Source organism: Galeopterus variegatus, unplaced genomic scaffold, assembly GCF_000696425.1.
Source record: "Galeopterus variegatus unplaced genomic scaffold, G_variegatus-3.0.2 Scaffold1487, whole genome shotgun sequence".
Classification (NCBI taxonomy): Eukaryota; Metazoa; Chordata; class Mammalia; order Dermoptera; family Cynocephalidae; genus Galeopterus; species Galeopterus variegatus.
Genome location: NW_007727598.1, coordinates 44537 through 64894, shown reverse-complemented (window position 1 = coordinate 64894; position 20358 = coordinate 44537). Strand labels below are relative to the sequence as shown.

At 34.1% G+C, this 20358-nt stretch overlaps 1 protein-coding gene across 1 annotated transcript in view; it reads right to left on the bottom strand.

The window, feature by feature from the left end:
• Positions 1-878: 878 nt before the first annotated feature.
• Positions 879-20358, bottom strand: part of FAM214A (family with sequence similarity 214, member A) — a 27847-nt gene continuing 8367 nt past the window's right edge. The window contains exons 6-11 of the mRNA XM_008577312.1: positions 18864-18943; positions 17850-17958; positions 12596-12754; positions 6794-6862; positions 4344-4543; positions 879-1871 (exon numbers count right to left, since the gene is read on the bottom strand). Of these exons, the coding sequence (XP_008575534.1) occupies positions 1718-1871; positions 4344-4543; positions 6794-6862; positions 12596-12754; positions 17850-17958; positions 18864-18943 (771 nt within the window). The 3' untranslated portion in view covers positions 879-1717. The remainder of the gene's footprint in view (positions 1872-4343; positions 4544-6793; positions 6863-12595; positions 12755-17849; positions 17959-18863; positions 18944-20358) is intronic.

The following is a 20358-nucleotide window of genomic DNA, read 5'->3' as shown; positions in this document are numbered from 1 at the left end:
ATTCACATATCAAGATGTGTATATATGAACATACATATACATACAATTACATATGCACAGAATTATATGACAGAATCGAAGAGAAGGCACATTAATAATGATGCTCTTACCACATTTTCTCAATCACACAGACCTAGAAAGATTAGGGGATTCCTGGAGTCAGTTCCATCAGATACCTTTACAGCTGGGACTACAATCCAAGTCTTTGGGTCCTAGTCACGTGTTCGTTCCACACTGTCTGAAGATTAACGAGTCTTCATAGATTTACACCAATTTTTTTTTTTTTAGTTTTATGTAATATAAATAGCCTCTCTCTTTTAACTGGTATTTTAGAAGAAATTTATAAGAGGCTTCAGCTTGACACTCCATAGCCTGCAGCCACACACTCATCACCTGACCAGATTCTCTTACATAGTAAATTAGCTGGGCCCCAAAGTAAAGACTTTCTATCCTCCCAATTCCAGACTGCTTACCCTAATTCTAGACTCCCAGGTTTCCTGGGTCTGGCCTACTTGGGTGGCATATAACTTGTTACTTGCAGTCATAGATTTCTACCTGCATTCCCAGTATTTTTGCCTTGTTATCTAATCTGCTGTCACCCATTGTCTCAGGAAAAACATGTAAAACACTATTCTTTCCAAGGGTGTTGGGAAGAAGGTTTTTGATGCACTCAGTTAAGTTCCCTTGCTTGGTGGTGCTTTCAGTTGCCAAATGCCTTCCATTGTGACCCTTAACTAGGAAGTGATAAATTGGGACAAGGCTCAAGAACCTTCCCTCTCCTCTTGGCAGCTATAGATCTAGAATGGAAACTGCCTGATGGCTAATTCATCCAATCACATAAATGTCTCATCTAAAAATAAAAGCCAAATACACATTTCTTAGTTTTTGCATATATTTACAATATAAATACTAATTTGTTTTCAAAGTACATATTCTTTTAACAATTTGAGAAAGTTATCTACCATGGAACAGCAATTTAATGTAAAGCCTCTATAGTAGTGGTTAAGGAAAAATAGAATTGTTTTGGGATAAGGAATACTAGAAGGAATATGAATGGGCATGATCTGAAGTTGCAAGGGAATGTGAAGCAGCTTAATCCGCACTGCACTGCCAACAGCATGTTAAAGGACTGCTACATGAGACAGCAACCTGGATGGGGTATTGTAAGAACTCAATTTGAGAGATATAAAAAGTACACATGCTTGCATAGTGCGTTAATTTTGAAGAAGCTCAACATTTCATTCTCATTTTCAATAACTTAAATGAATAGCACTTAAAACACATCACACAAAATTAAAGACTTGTGCATATATTTCAGATTTCAACATTAATGTCAAAAATACATAGTATGATTTTACATAGAATTTGTGCTACAAATTAGAACACTAGAGACAAACATCACTTGAGTATTAAGGAAAACATTAAATATTAAATAACTGAGAAATAAAATGTGTAAACACTAATCTAACTGGGGGTTTTGCTATTGCAACATGTCCAATGAAGTGGTTTCGACAGTACAAAAAAAGATTAGGACATAAGTATTTCCAGTCTACTTGGAATATGTGGATCTCATTTCAGGAATACTTTAATGAAAACTGGTCCAGGATAACAGGAGAGGATCCACTCTCCTGACTGTTAATTTGGTACACTCCATTCTATGCTAATTTTTACTTTCAAACTTGGATAGTGAGACAATACTTTAAATTGTCATTCCTTATCAACATCTTGGTGAAAACTGAGGGTTTGTTGGTGATTCAGTGTAAGATTTGAGTTCATATGCAGCACCGCTATCAACCTCCATTGACTTTCTAGAGAACAGGAGCCGTACATCTCTATGGAGGTAGATCTTTCCAGATTTAGAACTCTGGAACCTAAAAATAATAAACAAGGAGATGAATTATTTCAGGGAATGAGTCTATAAAACAAACAAACCTGAGTGATTAAAATTTGGAAGCAGAAAGAATTAATCCTGCTACGATATTAGGTTAAAACTAACTCTTTAAAATGATATTTAAGGTCTTAAATCGCCAAACCATGTGCTTCTATTTAAGTACCTCTCTTTTACTAGTCGCTAAACAATCCATACTCCTTTGCCCTCTTACAATGCCCGATATGCTTCTTCCTGTAAATCTTGGTTTCAAATACAATCCCTTAATTTTCCTCCCTGACTCTACAGCATACTCACCTTTCCTTATCTACACTGTTAAGTTTCAGTTCATATCAGCCAATTACATCTTATAGTCCTAGCATCTTCTAGCTACACAGACTGACCCATTGCACACAACGTAACTTCCCATGATTTTGGGCAGGTTAAAATGAATTCCACACTTGAAAAGTCACCATGGAAAATAATCAAATTTTGAGAACAATCACAGGATAAGAAAGAACTGCTATCATCAGCAGTGGCTAGTTAAAATCTAACCATCATCAAAAGTCAAAAGTTAGTAGTGTAATGAAAATCGCTATCAAAACTGTATATGAAATTGTTTCTATCCCCCACTAATATCAGTATCACAGTACAGGGGGCTATAATGTTTAACCATATAAACTTACCTGGCAGATAGATAGACACTCTGTAGAACTAATTTCTCTTTGTTTTTCCCTAAGCATAGCATATTTACTCTATGGGCTTGTGGATTTTATTTCAAAACTAGCTGAAAGATCTGGTGGTCAGTTGTACATATTAAAGTAGACCTCTGACTGGCTCACTCTTCCCTTCTTGCTGAAGTTTTTCACCTTCCCAATCTGAATGAGAACATGGTAGGCTTTGGAAAGTATACCATTTTTCACAAATAGGCTTCTGCACAGCATTTAAATTATCTAGTCATTATGTGGGATTTATAAAATCTGAAGTAACTGATTTTTACTCTGGTCAGTGTTGGTTACATATGACTATGGTTGTTAAACCTTAAAATGAACAGTGTCAAATGGAAGTTTGATCAGAGAGAGTTGAAACTTTTCCTAGGTTGGGCTGGGAGGTATTCCTATAGTCTGTTATTTCATACCATTCCTCTTTTTAAAAGTTTTCCAAGTCTGTTTTGGTAGACTTTTCATTCTCACAATCTGTGTAACATTTCCAATGAGATGTGTGTCAGGCAATGTCAGGTAGGGTTTAAATACATTGTTCTGGTTGAACCTTTCTTTTGGATTCAGAACAACAGGCAGAAGACCAAGATGAGTGAACCAATTAAGCAGTGCGTAACAGATTTTTAAAAGCATGGGACTTGAGTGTACAGCTCACTCCTCATTCACTCCAGATCACTACTAAGAGGCAGATAAATTGAAAGATAGCTGTTTTTCACCATTAGTAAAAGATACAAAGTCCTCTGCCTGGATGAATAGGGCTCCTTACTTACAAAGTTAGTCAAAGATAAATGTCACTGATGTGACTGAGTACTTTCTATGGAAGAGACAAGATTAGTAGAAATGGAGTTACAGGCAAAAGGCTACTGAGCCCTCTCTTATCCAATCAATTTGCTCATTGATCCTGAGAGTTACACTAGAATTTCAGGGCTGAAAACCTTACACTATGACACTGGCAACTTGCACCTCAAGGGCAAACACATGACTTCTCACAACCTAGAGCTATGAGCTGGGTAGTAAAAGAGGAAAAGATATTTCTGATGGAAGCATTAGAATATAAGCTCTTTGAGAGCAGAGATTTTGTTACTGCTCTTTCCCTAGAGTCTAGAAGAAATATTTGGCACATAAGTATTTGTTGAATAGGTGAATGAATGAAGTTTAAGAATTTCCCTGTACAATACAGAAGCCACTAGCCACATGTGGCTATTGACCGCTTGAAATGTGGTTAGTTTGAATTGAGTTGTGTCCTAAATGTAAACACATACTTGATTTTGTGGATTTAGTAAAACAAAAGAATATAAAATATCTCATTGATAATTTTTATATAAATTACATATTCAAATGATAAAATTTAGATATGCTGGGTTAAATAAAACATTAATCTTACTTGGTTCTTATTACTTTTAAAAATATGGCTACTGGAAAATATAAAACTGTATATTACATTTCTATTGGACAGTATTGGTTTAGAAAACAAATTTCACTGCCTCAGATATATTTGCATTTGTTTTGACATAAAATATTTTACAATAAATATTTACAAATGAAGTCCCCTAACTCAATAAATAATAATGACTTCAGGAAGATATGCCATGTGCTTTCTGCATCTTGGCATATCATCAAGAATTCCCAAGCTAAGCAAAAGCCAAGGGGCACAGATCTAGTTACAGTCACAGTCTAATAAATAAATAAATTAATTAATAAATTAAAAGTTTAGAGTTGTTCTAAAGTAACATTTTCATATGAATTTGAAACATTACCTCAGATGAATGAGGTAGCGTAATAACCGTTCTTCCGTATTTCGGATATTCTCTTTATTAACACTTCTCTTCATTTCTTGTTTAACAGGTACAGAAAAAGTTCTTTGTCGTAGGAATGTCTGATGATTGGCTGGCATATCTCGTAGGTCATATATCACAACAAACATCTTCACCACAGTCTTATTAGGATTAAATAAGGTCTGAAGAAACAACATAGAAATTATTCTTTAAAAATGGTGATTTGTTGATGTGACTTAAGATGACTGTGCCAATAATTAAATTGGCTTTTTAACAATAAGGTAATCCCACTAGATACAATTCAGTTTCAGGGACTAAAATTAATAAAATTCCAGAAGTTTATAAACTAATACTCAATATATTTTTAAAAGGTTCAATTTAATTTTTTATTTCACAATAACATAAAATCCTGTAACAAATCAAAATATTTAGTCACAGATTTCATATTAGTAACAGACAATATAACTTTTACTCCTTATTCAGATTTTTAAAAAGTTCCATTTGCTTAAGCAAAATACACCCTTACTGGGTTAAAATAGTCTAATTATTCAAAACATTGGTTTCATTAAAGATTACCAATTGCAAAATTCTCAAAATAGAATTTTAATTTTTCTCACATTTTTATGATGAGTAAATAGATTTTTAAAAATAAAGAAATGCTCAGTAAACTAGAATTTTTGGTGTTTTAGGCACATATGGTTATTGTAAAATTAAAAATAGGTGTTCAAAAAAGAGACTTTTTTTCTATTTGAAAAATTTTTTTCAAGTTTAGAAAATAAAACTCACTAATAATAGATCCAAAATAGGCCAAATAATGCTTCATATTCTCACACTTGGAATCATTTCAAAATTTGCAGCAACACTAGGCTTTTAAAATTTTTTTTTCAATATCATTATACACCAAACTATGTACTCTTAGTGAAGACTGAACTGAATTGAATTGATACTTAACTAAGAATAATTGAAGACATTGTTTTAAAGAGTACTAATTTTTAAACAAAACCCCAAGCTGCTGATCTGACTTTAACCAAATTACCAACACATCAATAGGTAACTTGGTGCCCATGCTTTCAGAAGCTCATCCGTGGCACTGGACATCACTCACTGAATCAAAATGAGAAATATATCAATATTATGATCCAATTTTTGAAATCTAGTGAGTCTTAAGATTAAGGCTAATACATTTAATTACCACAACTACCAAGCCAGGATTTCAAACCATATTTATACATAATTAAACTATATAAGTAATAAAAGACATACCCAAATTTCATATTTAAAATTAACCACTAAAGTTGGCAGTCTCCAAACAAGAGGTGAATGTGCTGCCTCTCAGTTTATGCCTCATTATAATGACAACTGACAGCTAGCTTTCCAGTGACCCACACTTTCTCATGAGCTACATAGCCAGGGACAAGAGAACAGAAGATTATCACTTCTTTAGTTCAAAAAATCCATTCAACATAAAAATCACACTTTAATATGCAGTGATTCCTCCTCAGTAAAATTTATATATATATATTACAGTATATATACACATACATTGCATAGAACTATGTTTCATTACTATGTGATATGAAATAAACAAATGTACAGATTCCTTGCAGTACTGAAACAATTGTGATGAGCAAAAGTGATGTGACAAAGCACCAAACATACTGAGGCCAAACGTCCTAGAAAGGTTTGTTGAATTAGACCACATCCTGAGTGTGAGGAATAAACCTCAGTTATACTATTTTTCAGTCTGCTAGAGTCTTTTTCAGTCTTCAAACTCTGTAATAATTTTGAGTGTTTGCAGGATTATTCTGGGCCAGACTTGGAGATGAACTCACTTGCAAATTGGCCGTGATATCAAAGTATTCTACCAAGAACCCTAGACCAGGGATGATGAAGGACTGCTCTGGGCTAAAAGCGTTCTCCTGAGCCAATTAACACCTAGACAAAAAAGAATGATGCCTTCTCCGCCCTGACATGTCAGACTACATTTCTGCTTTGTGTAATCATCTCATTAGATCAATTTTAGAAATTATTACACTATGCATATCATTTTGTTTCTCAAGTTTTCCTGGCAAAGCAGTACTAATATTTGGGGTCTTCCTTTAAATAGGTCAATTTCATTCTGGCTTATTATATTAAATAGAAGGCACCAGTAATGTTGGGTTCTAATTATATTTAAAATGGCTCTACTTAAGTTACGTAAACTGTCATATACTATTTTCTAAAGCATTCACCTTGATTAGCTTATTAATGCTTTCCTTTTATGGATGTCCCCAAATGGTCATTCCTGGGGCAGAGCAGGGAACCTCCAAACAAAGCTGCAGCCCCACTGTTACTTACCAAAGTTGTTGCAGCAGCAGTAGCAGGAGAAAGGGCTAAGTTCTATATGTATGTGAGAGAATGATTATTGCAATTGTAGGCTATAAAACACATACCACTTGAATTGTTCCTGAAGGAGGTACTCGATATCCCCTTTTACCAAGGGACTCTAAAGTAATCACACCCTTGAAATAAAAGAAGACAAAGTGAGTACAAACTGATGCACATTTATATAGAATACTAAAATAATAATAATAAAAAATCATGTTAATAATTTAAATTATTAAAATTTCAGAATTCTATTTCTATGGAAAGACATTCAAATTGAATTAATAGAGATATTGTATGAGCATGAAATAGTGAGGGTTCAACCACCAAAGAAACAATTTACTATTCTTCCTGGAGATTTTGCAATACACAATATATAACATCAATGGTCACACTGCTTGAAATTCTATTGAGACATAAGATATAAAGAAAGAAGTTCCCTAACCAAAAAAGAAATAAAGGGAGGTCATAGGATATTCCCATGTATCTTGGGGGCGAGGGGGAATGAAAAGGCAAAACCATTTATTGGTCTTTGGGCATGTAAAAAGTCACAAGTGTGGAAGGATCTAAGTCTTGGCCAAAAATGAAGTCAATTCTTCAGTCAGGGAGGTGAGTTAAGTTACAAATCTGGATTTCTGACTAGAGACAGAAAAAAATAGAAATGGAATTTGGAAGTCTGAAGTTCCCGCCTGATAATTAATTCACAGGAGAAGAGATGTTCAAGGCAAAAAGTACAAAATGAGGGTTCAATCTTCTATATAGAAGCTATAAAAATTCCACTTCCCTAGAATTAGATATTTCTTCAGAAATAACCTCCTTATATCATGTTGTGCCTTAATCAGGATCATATTAAGGCATTTTTTTTTTTTTTTTGGTTATTTACTTAGTAAGGAATCTAAGAGTCCAAACTGATTCTAAATCACAACCTAATGGATTAAAGATCTAACAGCTAAGATGTGAGTAAAGATTAGAGCTAAATTAGTTATTTCATTAGAGAAATCTAAAAGGGGATATGAGGAGTCCTCCAGTTCGTCTGCTACTCACAGAGTGGTTCTCAGACCAGCATCATCAGCATCACTTGTGAACCTGTTAGAAATGCAGAATGTCTGGCTCTCCCCAGACCTACCAAATCTAATCTGCATTATAACCAGATTCACCGGATGATAATCATATGTACATTAAAGTTTGAGAAGCACTACTCTGGCACATGAAGTATTTTTTCTGAGAAGGATGCTCTAATTACTGCAGAAGTTCAAACAATCGGAAACAAGATGAGTTCAAATTGAATGTGTGAAAGCTTCTCAATAACCAGGATGACCAAATGACTACAGGCTGGTGATTGTGATACTTAATTCTTAGATAGCTTTAAAAAATGAATGCTAATTTATTCACTTTAATTGGGCTAATACTTTTTTTTCAAGTTAAGGTAGTTAAATAGAATAATTGCATGCTCTATAGGTCATGGTTCTATCATTATACAATGTACGTGCCCAAACACGCCAATTTTATGTAAAAGTAAGTATAAAACAGGACTGTCCCGTCAGGTGACATCTATGTTGGGTGTGGAAGTTAGACCAGGTTTGGGAGGTAAAAAGGAGTGCACAGGGTAAAGGGAGGGCCAGATTCTGACATGAATCCCTTAACTCCAAGTGAACAACACACGACATCAGATTATTAAATTAATATATTAACATTGGGAAATGTTCATGGAAACGGGCACTGAAAAGACACAGGTGGTTCTTGACAAATCTGATTTATCACATGGTCATTTAAAGCATGAAAACAGCATATCAGCAAGCTGCATCTCTAACCAAAATGGCATTGAAGCTTTAACAATTTCTCTCTCACAATCTGTTCTGCATGTCTAGTGCCATACTATGTATGCCACTTTTCTTATGAGAAGAGTGTGAATATTTACTCTACATCAAAAACGGTATAGGATGTAATACTCCTCTTCTTTGTAGGTCCAGAAAGAAAAAGTACAATATACCTAAATAATAGCTACCTTTATAATCATATCACCATATGCATATACATTACTGCTCTTCCTCACCAGCATGCCCTCTGCCCCCCAAATATATACAGGAAAACTAGTAAGGCAAAAACTACCACCAACCCTATAGTTATTTCTTTAGTATATATAATTCTGTTTTTAGAACACAATGGTAACTAACTCACTTTGTAAAGAAAGAATATAGATTTCTTAAAAAACCTTTATTTTAAAACAACAATTTCTAAGCAATATAAGACCAGTACAAGTTAGGAATTTTAGAAAGGGACTAAGAAATCATTTGAAATTTTATTAATATTAAATTTATTAGTACTTATTATTTAAATGATTTCATTATTTTAATTGATTAGCCTATTAATAAGTTGCTAAATTTAACAAAGAAGAAAAACACATTTTCTTCTGGCATTTTAGATGGAATAGTAAGGTTAAGAAAAACTAAATTTGGTCAAAATCTTACACAAAAACTCAAATTACTAAGGTCAAGGGTTCAAATCTGTGTACTGGCCAGCCACCAAAACCAAATCAAAACAAAACAGAAAACCTCAAATTATTGTGAAATAGAGAATATGCAAAAATAAGTGGAAAACTGAAAGAAGGGGGCCGGGCTGTGGCTCACTCGGGAGAGTGTGGTGCTGATAACACCAAAGCCACAGGTTTGGATCCCATATAGGGATGGCTGGTTAGCTCACTGGGTGAGCATGGTGCTGACAATGCCGAGTCAAGGGTTAAGATCCCCTTACCAGTCATCTTTAAAAAAAAAAAAGAAAGAAAAGAAAACTGAAAGAAGGGGGCCGGGCTGTGGCTCACTCGGGAGAGTGTGGTGCTGATAACACCAAAGCCACAGGTTTGGATCCCATATAGGGATGGCTGGTTAGCTCACTGGGTGAGCATGGTGCTGACAATGCCGAGTCAAGGGTTAAGATCCCCTTACCAGTCATCTTTAAAAAAAAAAAAGAAAGAAAAGAAAACTGAAAGAAGTATATCTTGATTTGGTTAATTACAAATGTAAGGAAATCATACATGGTCCTGTTAATATGATAGTAATGCAAGTCATTTTCCACTGGCATACCTGCTCTAGACATTTCTTTTTTTTTGTTTTGGGGGGGTGGCTGGCCAGTACAGGGATCCGAACCTTGGTGTGACAACACCACACCCTAACCAGCTGAGCTAACTGGCCCAGCCCCTGCTTTAGATATTTCTCACCTAGTTTCACCATGCAAGTCTCTAAACAGCTAAGTGTTGTCATGTAACACTTAGAGAACATTTTCACCCCTGACTTCCAATTGGAGAGAGATTATATGGCTTTGAGTTCATCTTTAAGGAATTATTTAATAAAAAGTCCTGTACCATCTCTACACCACAAAGACAGAATTTTCTGTGCTAAAATTTTACCTTTGTGAATCATTTGTATAATTTGTAATGAGAGATCCCACAGTTATTATTAGAGTAACAGGCTGTCTGGTTAGCTCAGTTGGTTATAGAGCACAGCCTTATAACCCCAAGGTCACAGGTTTGGATCCCCTTACCAGCCAGCCACCCCCAAAAAACAACTAACAATAAGAAAGAAAAAAATAGAGTAACAAGAGTTTTGTATCTTAGCTCTGCTGGTTTGTGATATGTATTCTCTTATCAAAATATGATCGAGTCCTTAGAAAACAAACTAAACTACCAAAATATAAGTAATATTCCTTAAAGAACAAAATTAATTTTATTAATTTACAGTAGGAAAGATTTGTGGTCTAAGATTTGGACTGGGTCACTTGCAAAGGGAACTCATTCCTAATAAGTAAACTGACTTAGAAAACATATATATCTATATCTATATATATGGAATAGTTGATTGAAGAATATTATCAGAGAAAAAGAAGTCAGAGATTTTTAAAAGGATAGACTAACTCAATAAAGGATAGATTTTATACTCTTTCCAATATATATTCAAAATTTGTGAGCTGACAGGTTAGCTCAGTTGGTTAGAGTGTCGTGCTGATAACATCAAGGTTCAGGGTTTGATCCCTGCACAGGTCAGTCACCAAAAACAAACAAACCAAGAAAACCTGTGGTCATTTGTGTATACTCCAATACTTTCTGGAGGTACAGTGACAAAATCCTTTATCTCCTATCCTGCATTTTTTAGGTGTCAACCAATGTCAAATATTAATGCTGTTTTGCTTTTTCAAAGAATAGTTCAAATTTCCTCTTGCTCATGAATTTCACTTATAGATATTTATTTGAGCTGATTTTCAGCTAGTTCACCCTTTTATCTTGTTTCAAAGTCATCCTAATAGCATCAGGGACTCTGTCTACTAATGACAAATCATATTATTTTAGATCTTATCTTTCCATTCTCTATTACTATGTGCCAACAGAATGTGTATAACCGATAAGACTTCTTGATGTCCTGGTAAAGCAAAATGGGCATCTTTAGAGCTATATTCTAATACTGTAAACATTCCAGTATGATACACATTTATTCTGGTACTGAACTTATCTCAGTGGTACTTCCCATTTTATCAATTCTCCAAAATTAGCAGTTATTGTTTCAAAATGGTACTGGAAAAGTGAATACATCTTTCTATGGTAAATGGATAACAGGTGGCACATGTAATAACTGAGAAGGTTTGTGAAGGGGGAGCCTCTGGTTGTGATAATAACCAACATTCCTCTTCATGATTATGACCCACAAGTATAAATATTATTGGGAAAAGAAAACTTTGAACAAATGAGTAGACACCACTATGCTTTTTCTATCAAAGTGTGAAACACTGATCAGACTCTTGACTAAGTTTCATCCTTAAAACAGAGTAAATGTAAACAACCTTCCTTAAGCAAACCAAGCCAATAATTATTAGGCTGTATTCAGATAGTTAAAAAGTATAGCTTCCTTCCTCTCTGTTTTTTTTTCTTAATTATTTAGAAGTCCCCTTTCATAGCTTTTATTAATAACAGAAGACATTTTTATTAATGTCCTTGAAAACCTAGAAAGAGGGAGGGGGATGTTAGGAGAGGAAGTAGTTTGGCCAGTTAGTAAGTTAGGAAATTCAAGTAGCAAGACCAGGGATGTACAGATCCATGCCTATAGTAATTGTATTTCTCAAAGTAACACTAATATGAAAACCCAGATTTGTCTCCATATTTGATACCATCATTGTAAACTTTTCACAGACATGCATTGCTAGTCACTTCTTCCTCTTTATTTTGGAAAAGAGATGATACTAATCATACATCAGGACTTGGTATCATTTTTGCAGTTGAAGGCTTATTTTATCCACAATCCATTGGAATAAATAATGGAAAAAGTAGAATCATAAAATCAATCTTAAGACTCAAGACTATGCTCTAATTCCCCTTAGCCATCTTACCTGCCACTAAGACATTAATTAGCATGAGTTACAAATAGCTGGGATGGTAAAGAACCCTAGGATTAGAGTAGGCCAAAGATAAACCAAACAGGAGAAAGTAAAGTGAAAGGGCCTTACAGAAGGCTTAGGTCATGTTTTTAACTAATCTCTACTGAGATAAGCATCACATGGAAAGGTAACCCTTGTAGGACCAGAGTGCAAAGTACTTGAGAATTTGTGTGAACTCAGCAAGATGGAATTATAGTGTCATTAATCAACTTTTACTATTTTTTAAAACCTTATAGAAACAATAAACTTTCAGCATGATCCTCAAATGCAAAAGAGGTTACCTGCTGTTAGAGCTAGCTCAGAAAAAAGTTATAAGGTGTATGAGTCTGTACTCAGCTTTCAGTTTTCTGTTAGGAAACGTTTTACACTTGAGAATTGCACCAAGCACTTAAAGATATTTGTCATTAAGCTGGTTAATTTGAGCAGAAAAAAACAATCTGAAAAATACTTGCCATGTAAGGAGAGGGAGCATTATCATCTGAAACACTGTAGAATGACACTTCAACTGGAAGAGTCAAATGTGTGGGGCAGAAAACACCACTTGCCCCTACCTCGGCAGTAAAACCATCAACAATGCCGAGAGGATCTAAACGATAGTTCAAGACAGATTCCTGGAAGACAAAATAATTTTAAAAATCAGTTAGAAAAGTTAACACACTCACTTTTTTCCTATTTAAAGAAATATATTACTATGCTTTCTAGCATTGGAAAAGTGATTGTTACCACTGCCATGTCCTCATTTCTGCTGTTCATCTGACTTGAAATCAACCCCATCTCCCATCAGTCTTATATCATCCTACAGAGTTTGGCTTCTTCTTGCTATTTGAACTCAGGCTGAACTTTCCTGGAACTTCACCATTAGTTAGACCTCATTGTTTAATATATTACTTTTATATCTGTAAATAAAAAAATATGTTCTACTAGATCAGGTATTTATCCCTCACAGTGCCTATTCATGGTGCTAGGCATAGAGAAGCACTTGAAAACTTAACAGGTCATATACAGAACTTCCACCAAAAGATGAAGCTAAGCATTAATAACTTTAACTGAGAAATAATTGCTTCTTAAAAAACGCTATTGTATGTGACACATCTTATTATTTAGTTTTATTTTAAAAATAATAACTGTGGGTTAGAAAAAAACTCAAAAGTACAGAAATACAGTAGAGAAGCTCCTAATCCACCCTTCCCAAGTTCACTCACTGAGATGAACTACTTTTAACAATTTAGTCTTTATCTTTCCTGGTATGAGAAGCATTTTAAACCTTTCATAAACTTTCTTTCATATACCTACATCAATGCACACATGCATACATCATAAAATGTGAGTAGCATTCCTTCAATTAAGTAGTTCTTTGAAAAGGAAGGCTGCAAACCCTCTCGATTCTAATATTCTGTGAAGTCTAAATTTGAAACATATTAGCAATTCCAAAGTCTCCAGGTCAAAAAAATAAGACCAACATAACTGTGTCACACCCAGCCTTCTATATTTCCCCCTTGCCCTGCAATCAATCTAATCCATATCCTGTTGATTCTACCTCTCAGTCTCATGGCCTCATCTCTATCTCCACCACCACCACCCTAGGTCAGATCCTTACAACCTCTCCTCTGAACAAATATAACATCTTCTAATTAGTCTTTCTGTCTCTAGTATATCCTCTATACTACTGCCAGAGTTGTTTTTCTTTTATAAAAAAAGTCTTATATCACACACCAGCTTAAAAACTTTGTGTTATAGGATGAAGTCAAAACTTCATAGCATAGCATGTATCCCCACCCTACCTCTCTTGCTTCATCTCTGCCCACTTGCACAGTCCCATGCTTCAGTTCCAATTGATGCTTTCCAACATCACCATGCTCTTTCACTACTTTTGCACATGTGCCTTTGTGCATGTAGTTCTCTTTGTCTAGAATCTTTTGCCACTCCCCAAACAAATTTACTTGGCAAACTCCTACTCATCTTTTGTGACCAAGCTCAATTGACAGTTCCTCAGTAAAGTTTTCCCCAATCCCTTTAGCAGAGACAATAGATATACAAGTTTTAAACTTCCATTGCAGTGCTAATTACTAAGGTTGATAAATTATTTACATATCCTTCTCCAATAAACTATAAACTTTTAAGGCAGGAACTTTATCATTTATCTTTGTATTCCTAGCATAACAGCATGACGCATAGTAGGTAATCAACAAATGTTTCTTAAATAAGAAACCTATTCTAAAGATGGGCATAATTTTCACAGGAAGGGTACATACAAAAATGTTTATGAACAAGGCAATGACTAACATGAGTTGCTGACTTTATCTGAGGTAGTTCAGATTTTTGTGAATTTAATATACTAGCATATGTACTAGACTCTACTCAGGTGTGATATGACAAGAAAAGGGAAATAAAAGACATATGAATTACAAAGTAAGAAACAAAACTGTCACTATTTGTGGATGACATGATTGTTTACTTAGAAAATCTCAAAGAATCTTTAAAAAATCTACTAAAATTAATAAGTGAGTTGGGCAAGATCACAGGTGATATACATATTCACTCATTTTAAAATACTAGAAATGAACTGGGAATTTAATTTTTAAAGTATAATTTACAATCTCACCAGAAAACATGAAATACTTACTTATAGATCTACAAAAATATGTCCAAGATCTGTATGCTAAAAATTAAAAAGCACTGATGAAAGAAATCAAAGCATATCTAAATAAATGGATTTCATGGATTGAAAGACATAATATTCTTAAGATATCAATTTTCCCCAAATTGATCTATATCTCAGCAGGCTGTCTTGTGGAAATAGACAAACTAATGCTAATATTTATAAGAAAAGGTGAAAGAACTAGAAGAGTTAAAGCCATTTTGAGAAAGAACAGTAAAGTCAGGACTCACACTATCTGATTCCAAGATTACAAAATTGGACATCCATATGCATAAAAGTGAACTTGACCACACACATCATATTGTACACCAAAACTGACTCAAAATGGACACAGATCTAAGTGTAAGAGCTAAAACAAACTTCTAGAAGACAACATGGAAGAAAATCTTTGTGACCTTGGGTTATGACAGAGGTTTTCAACCAGGGGACATATGGCAATATTTGGAGACGTCTTTGGTTGCTGCAACTTAGAGGGGTGCTACTGGAATCAAGTATGTAGAGGCCAAAGATTTTGCTAAACATCCTATGAGCCCCCATAATAAAGAATTATCTACCTCAAATGTCAATAGTGCCAAGATAAAGAAGCCTTGGACTAGGCAAAGATTTTTCTAGATACAACATCAAAATCAAGATCCCTTAAAGAAAATATTAATAAATTAGACACCAACAAAATTAAAATCTTTCATTCCTCAAAGACACAAAAATGTAAAGCCCAAGCCTCAGACTAGGAGAAAATATTTGGAAAATATATGTGTTTATACAGCAAAAGAGGACAGGAAAAGAGGCTCAACATGATCAGTCATTAGGGAAATATAAATTAAAAACACAATAATTAAAAAGACAGACCATTGTATACATTAGCAAGGATGTGGAGAAACTAGAATTCTCATACACTGCTAATGAGAACTAAAAACAGTATAACCACTTAGGAAAATAGTTTGGCAGTTTCTTAAAAAGTTAAACATATACCTACCATTCTACTCAAACCTTCCATTAGAAATGAAAACTTATATTCATACAAAAACTCATACACAAATGTTCAAGCAGCTTTACTTGTAATAGCCCCAAAGTGGAGACAACCCAAATGTCTAGAATCAGGCAAATGAATAAATAAACTGGTGTATCCATATAATGGCAATAAAAAGCAATGACTTCTTGATACATACAACAACATGAATAATCTCAAAATGATGGTAGGGAGTAAAAGAAGCCTCTACACCCTATCCCCCAAGAGTAAATACTGTGTGACTCCATTTATATAAAATCCTAGAAGATACAAAGTATTTTATAGTGACAGAAAGCACTGGGATTCCCTAATAGGAAAAATAGTTAACCCATTTCCAATGGTTGTCAGTATTATGTTGGACTGAATTGATGGAAGAAGAAAATCACAGGACAGATGAGTTGAATGGATGATGACATGGTTCTGCAGTAGAAAATCATAAATAGTAGCAAGAAAAGGTGACTAATTAGCCACAGTAATCAGATGGACAGCCTTCTACTTGGGTATTACTCTGAGATCAATATATTTCCAGACTCCATTTAACACCCCACAGATAATGTCAAAACATCACGATTCCCCTCAACAACACTACAGGGGTAAAACTTTGCCCTGTTTCATGAAACAAGACCAATGTGTTAGTTTAGTAATTCAAGTCTACTCCCCTCCTTTTTTTATTGCCATAGCATATCAAATTCACTAAGTAAAGTAAATATCCTCTGCAATTTACTGAAGACAGTATCAAATTCATTATAAAGAGGGCCTATGGGTTGGACAGTCTTGAACTTCTCTGTATTTTTTCATCAAGTTACCTGAAAAATGTGTGCACATCTGCACAAATAGAATGCTCTGAAAAGAAAAGTATGTATACTGATCTTTTAACTATCTTCCCCTTTCTAAGGTTTTCACATATCAAACTACTCTCTTTCTCCCTTATAAATTTTCTTGGAGCACAAAGGTTACAGAGCACCTGACCCTCATACTGGTCTATGCAACTTTAATTAGATGACGAAGAGGAACAGAGAGTTCAACATCTCTGAACTGATATCTTGAAAGTAACACCGAAAAGAAATCAACTTACCACAAAATCTTTTCTTTTTGTTTCCACTAAAACTTTGAAAGAGAGCCTCAATATTAAAAGGTATAATTAAAGCATACAAGGCTTTTTCAAGAAGTTCATGGAAAAATTGAATTAAAAGATAATATGAATCTTCCATGAAGTTTTTGAAGACCCTTTGTACAGTTAATATATCAAACCAAAACTCCAGTAAAGCTACTTATTTTAACTAAAAATATAAAATTTAAGTTATTTTCCCCTAAAAAACTCACCAATTAAAATCACTTTAAAAATATCATTTACAGTTTCATGATTAAGATTGAGCTGATTTCTAATTAATGACAACTAAACCCAGTGATATACTTGATCTCAAGTAGAAATATTCATATTAAAGCAGGATATGTATCAAAAATCTTTAACCATTTAAGTTTTAAAAAGATAGTCTTGTTTTTTAAGAATAGATTTAGATTTACAGAAAAGTTTTAAATAAAATACAGAGAACCATCTGATCATATAAATCAACCTCCTTGATCATGAAGGGGCTGCTATCAGGTCACCATCACTTTTCCTGGGTCCCAGAGCCAATTTTACCAGGTAAGAAGATGTGGTCATGTCTATTCTCCTGGCTAAAGGAACAGATATTTCCATCCAATCTGATTTTGCTGAAGTCCTCTATCTCCTCTACAAGCTACCCAATTTTAAGATGTCATTACCAACAATTCTCCCAACTTCCCTTCTCACAGAAACAAAACATAATAAGATAAAAGAGGTAATTTCAAGACAATCAATTTGTTTATTTACTTTTCACAAAGTTGAAGACATAAATGACACCCTAGACCTAGGTTAAGAAACTTCAACTCTTAAAATAGTATCAAAACGGGCTGGCCTGTGGCTCACTTGGGAGAGCGTGGTGCTGACAACACCAAGTCAAGGGTTAAGATCCCCTTACTGGTCATCTCAAAAAAAAAAAAAAGTTTCAAAACACATTACCTCAAAATTTCCTAGGAGACTAAGACTTGTTATAGGTGGAGCACTAGAACTCAAAAATGGTTTCTCATGAATTTCTGGATCATCTTCAATGTTTAAACATGGTCGAGAACTAGTAAAACAAATTAGCAAAAGAACACATTAACCACAATATTTTTTTCTTTACTTTTGTACAAAATTAAATTAGGAGAATCTGAATAATTTTAGTTAAGCTACCATACTAAAATTAATGTTACAGTTTAAGATAAAAAATTTCTAGTTTAAAATTCCTGATTACAGATGGGCATAGGGAGAGATTGGACAAGGGGTATAAAGAATAAGTACAATTTGTAACAATATACATACTAGTAATATTGATTTGATCAATATATGTCAGCATTGAATACCCAAAATATGTATAACCAATTTTGATTCAATTAAAAAATACAATGAAATTCCTGATTAGATTTTTATAATTCTTGTTATAATACTTGATAAAGAATATATATATATATATATATATATATATATATATATACACACAAAATATCCTAGAAGGTTTCAAGGTGGAATTTATAACATCACATACACAGTGACATCTACTGGAAATATATAATAATACAGACTTCTATATCAATCTCCATTTTCAGTTAAAGACCAGAATCTAAAGGCAAAATTATGTGATTAAAGAATATAATCAGAATATTATTTGCCAACATGGAAAAACTGGCAAGGCTTTTATGCAAAGGAATAAAAGGTAGAGTTTAATGATCAAAAATATGCAAATCCACTTAAATGTCAAAACCAATGTAAGAGTTTATTATGATGACCAACGTATAGTTGCTACTTATTGTCTTAACTTCTTCATTCTTTGTTTGTGTGTGTGTGTGTGTGTGTGTGTGTGTGTGTGTGTGGCACTATGCTGAAAATAAGATTCCTGTTAAACTTTGATTTTTAGAGTCAACATTATTTATTGTGAAAGGCCAAAATTTAGTGAAATTCTGTTTCGTACACACAAATGAATTTTAAGATAAATACCTTCTAGATGATAAGCTTTTCAGATGCAGTAGTGAAGAATCCAGATCAAAGCAACCTGATTGCATTTTTCTTTGAGGAACCTAAGGTCAAAATAACCATTTGCAATATTTTAAAAGACTGCAACATTTTCTTGAATTGATAAAACTCTTTTCAAGTGAAAGTTGTTATATCTTTAAAACAATAAAACTTCTCACAAAATAGCACACTTAAAATCGTGCTGTTTACAACATATTGTTCTTATGTTCTAATTTTACTAACTGGTATGAAGAAAAAACAGATGATTAACAAAAGCACTTTTTTACCAGCTACTGATTTTTTAAAAAGCAGAAACAGTTTTTTCAAAACCATATCTTACATGGAATCCCAATATATAAAGTAAGTAGGACTTTTTTTTTTTTTAACTTTATATACTTCTATATTATTTTGGGGGGGGGAACATTTGTAACTTTAAAAGAAAAAAGAAAAAAATCAAATAGAGATAGAAGTCTGGGGTCCTACCAGCTCTGCCCTTCCTTTGACCAATCCATCCACTACAACATTCACAAGAACCCTACGGCTTTATGGAGAATAGGTTTTAAAAATAATACTTTGGATTTTCAACCACTACTGTATAGCAGATTACATTTAAGACAAATCATCACCTAGCTAAAAATATCCTAAAAATGAAAAACCCAAATGTAAATTAAAGGCAAAATCATATACAACATGCAAGTTAGACAGATGTGTTTCTAAAATTAATATTAAATGTGTGTAAAGTATCAGGCTCACTTGTCTAACTGGTGACTGTGAAGAAACATACTGAGAATCTAAACTATCTCAACATTTCTGAGAGTTGTACAAGTGCACCATGCTACTTCTTGTGAAATTTTCTATCTAACCTCTCATGTCTTCAATTCTGGAAAGTTCTCTACCTTCCTTTCTTCTTTTATTGCATTTTCCTTATTCCATCTAGTCCTTCTTTTGCAACTTCTGCTACACTTATACTGAACATCTCATTCTATCCTCTATGGTGCTTTCATATTTTACCATCTATTTTCCTTTTTGTGCTTCATTCTACTTGCTTTCTAAATATCTGCCTATCTATTCACTAAATCTCTATTCAGCTACTAGTCTACTGTTTAATCCACCTGTATGAGTATGCATGTGTGCATGTACACTTCAAATATAATATTTTTCTTATCTAGAATTTCTATTTAGTTCTTTTTCAGATCAACATGTTCTTTCATCTCGATTCCCTGTCTTTGCCTCCATTTACCTCTTGGAATATTTTTTTTTTTTTTGTCTCTTTTTTCGTGACCGGCAACGGATCGCAACCCTTAGTGTCGCGCCCGTACCGGACCGGGACCGGCTACGGATCGCAACCCTCGATGTTGCCCCCGCTCCTCGCTCAGCCAGTGAGCGGCCGGTCTGTATGTGGGATCCGAACCCTCGGCGGGAGCGCCGCTGCACTTCACAAGCGGCGCACTGTAGCGGTGCGCCACCGGGCCGGCCCCCT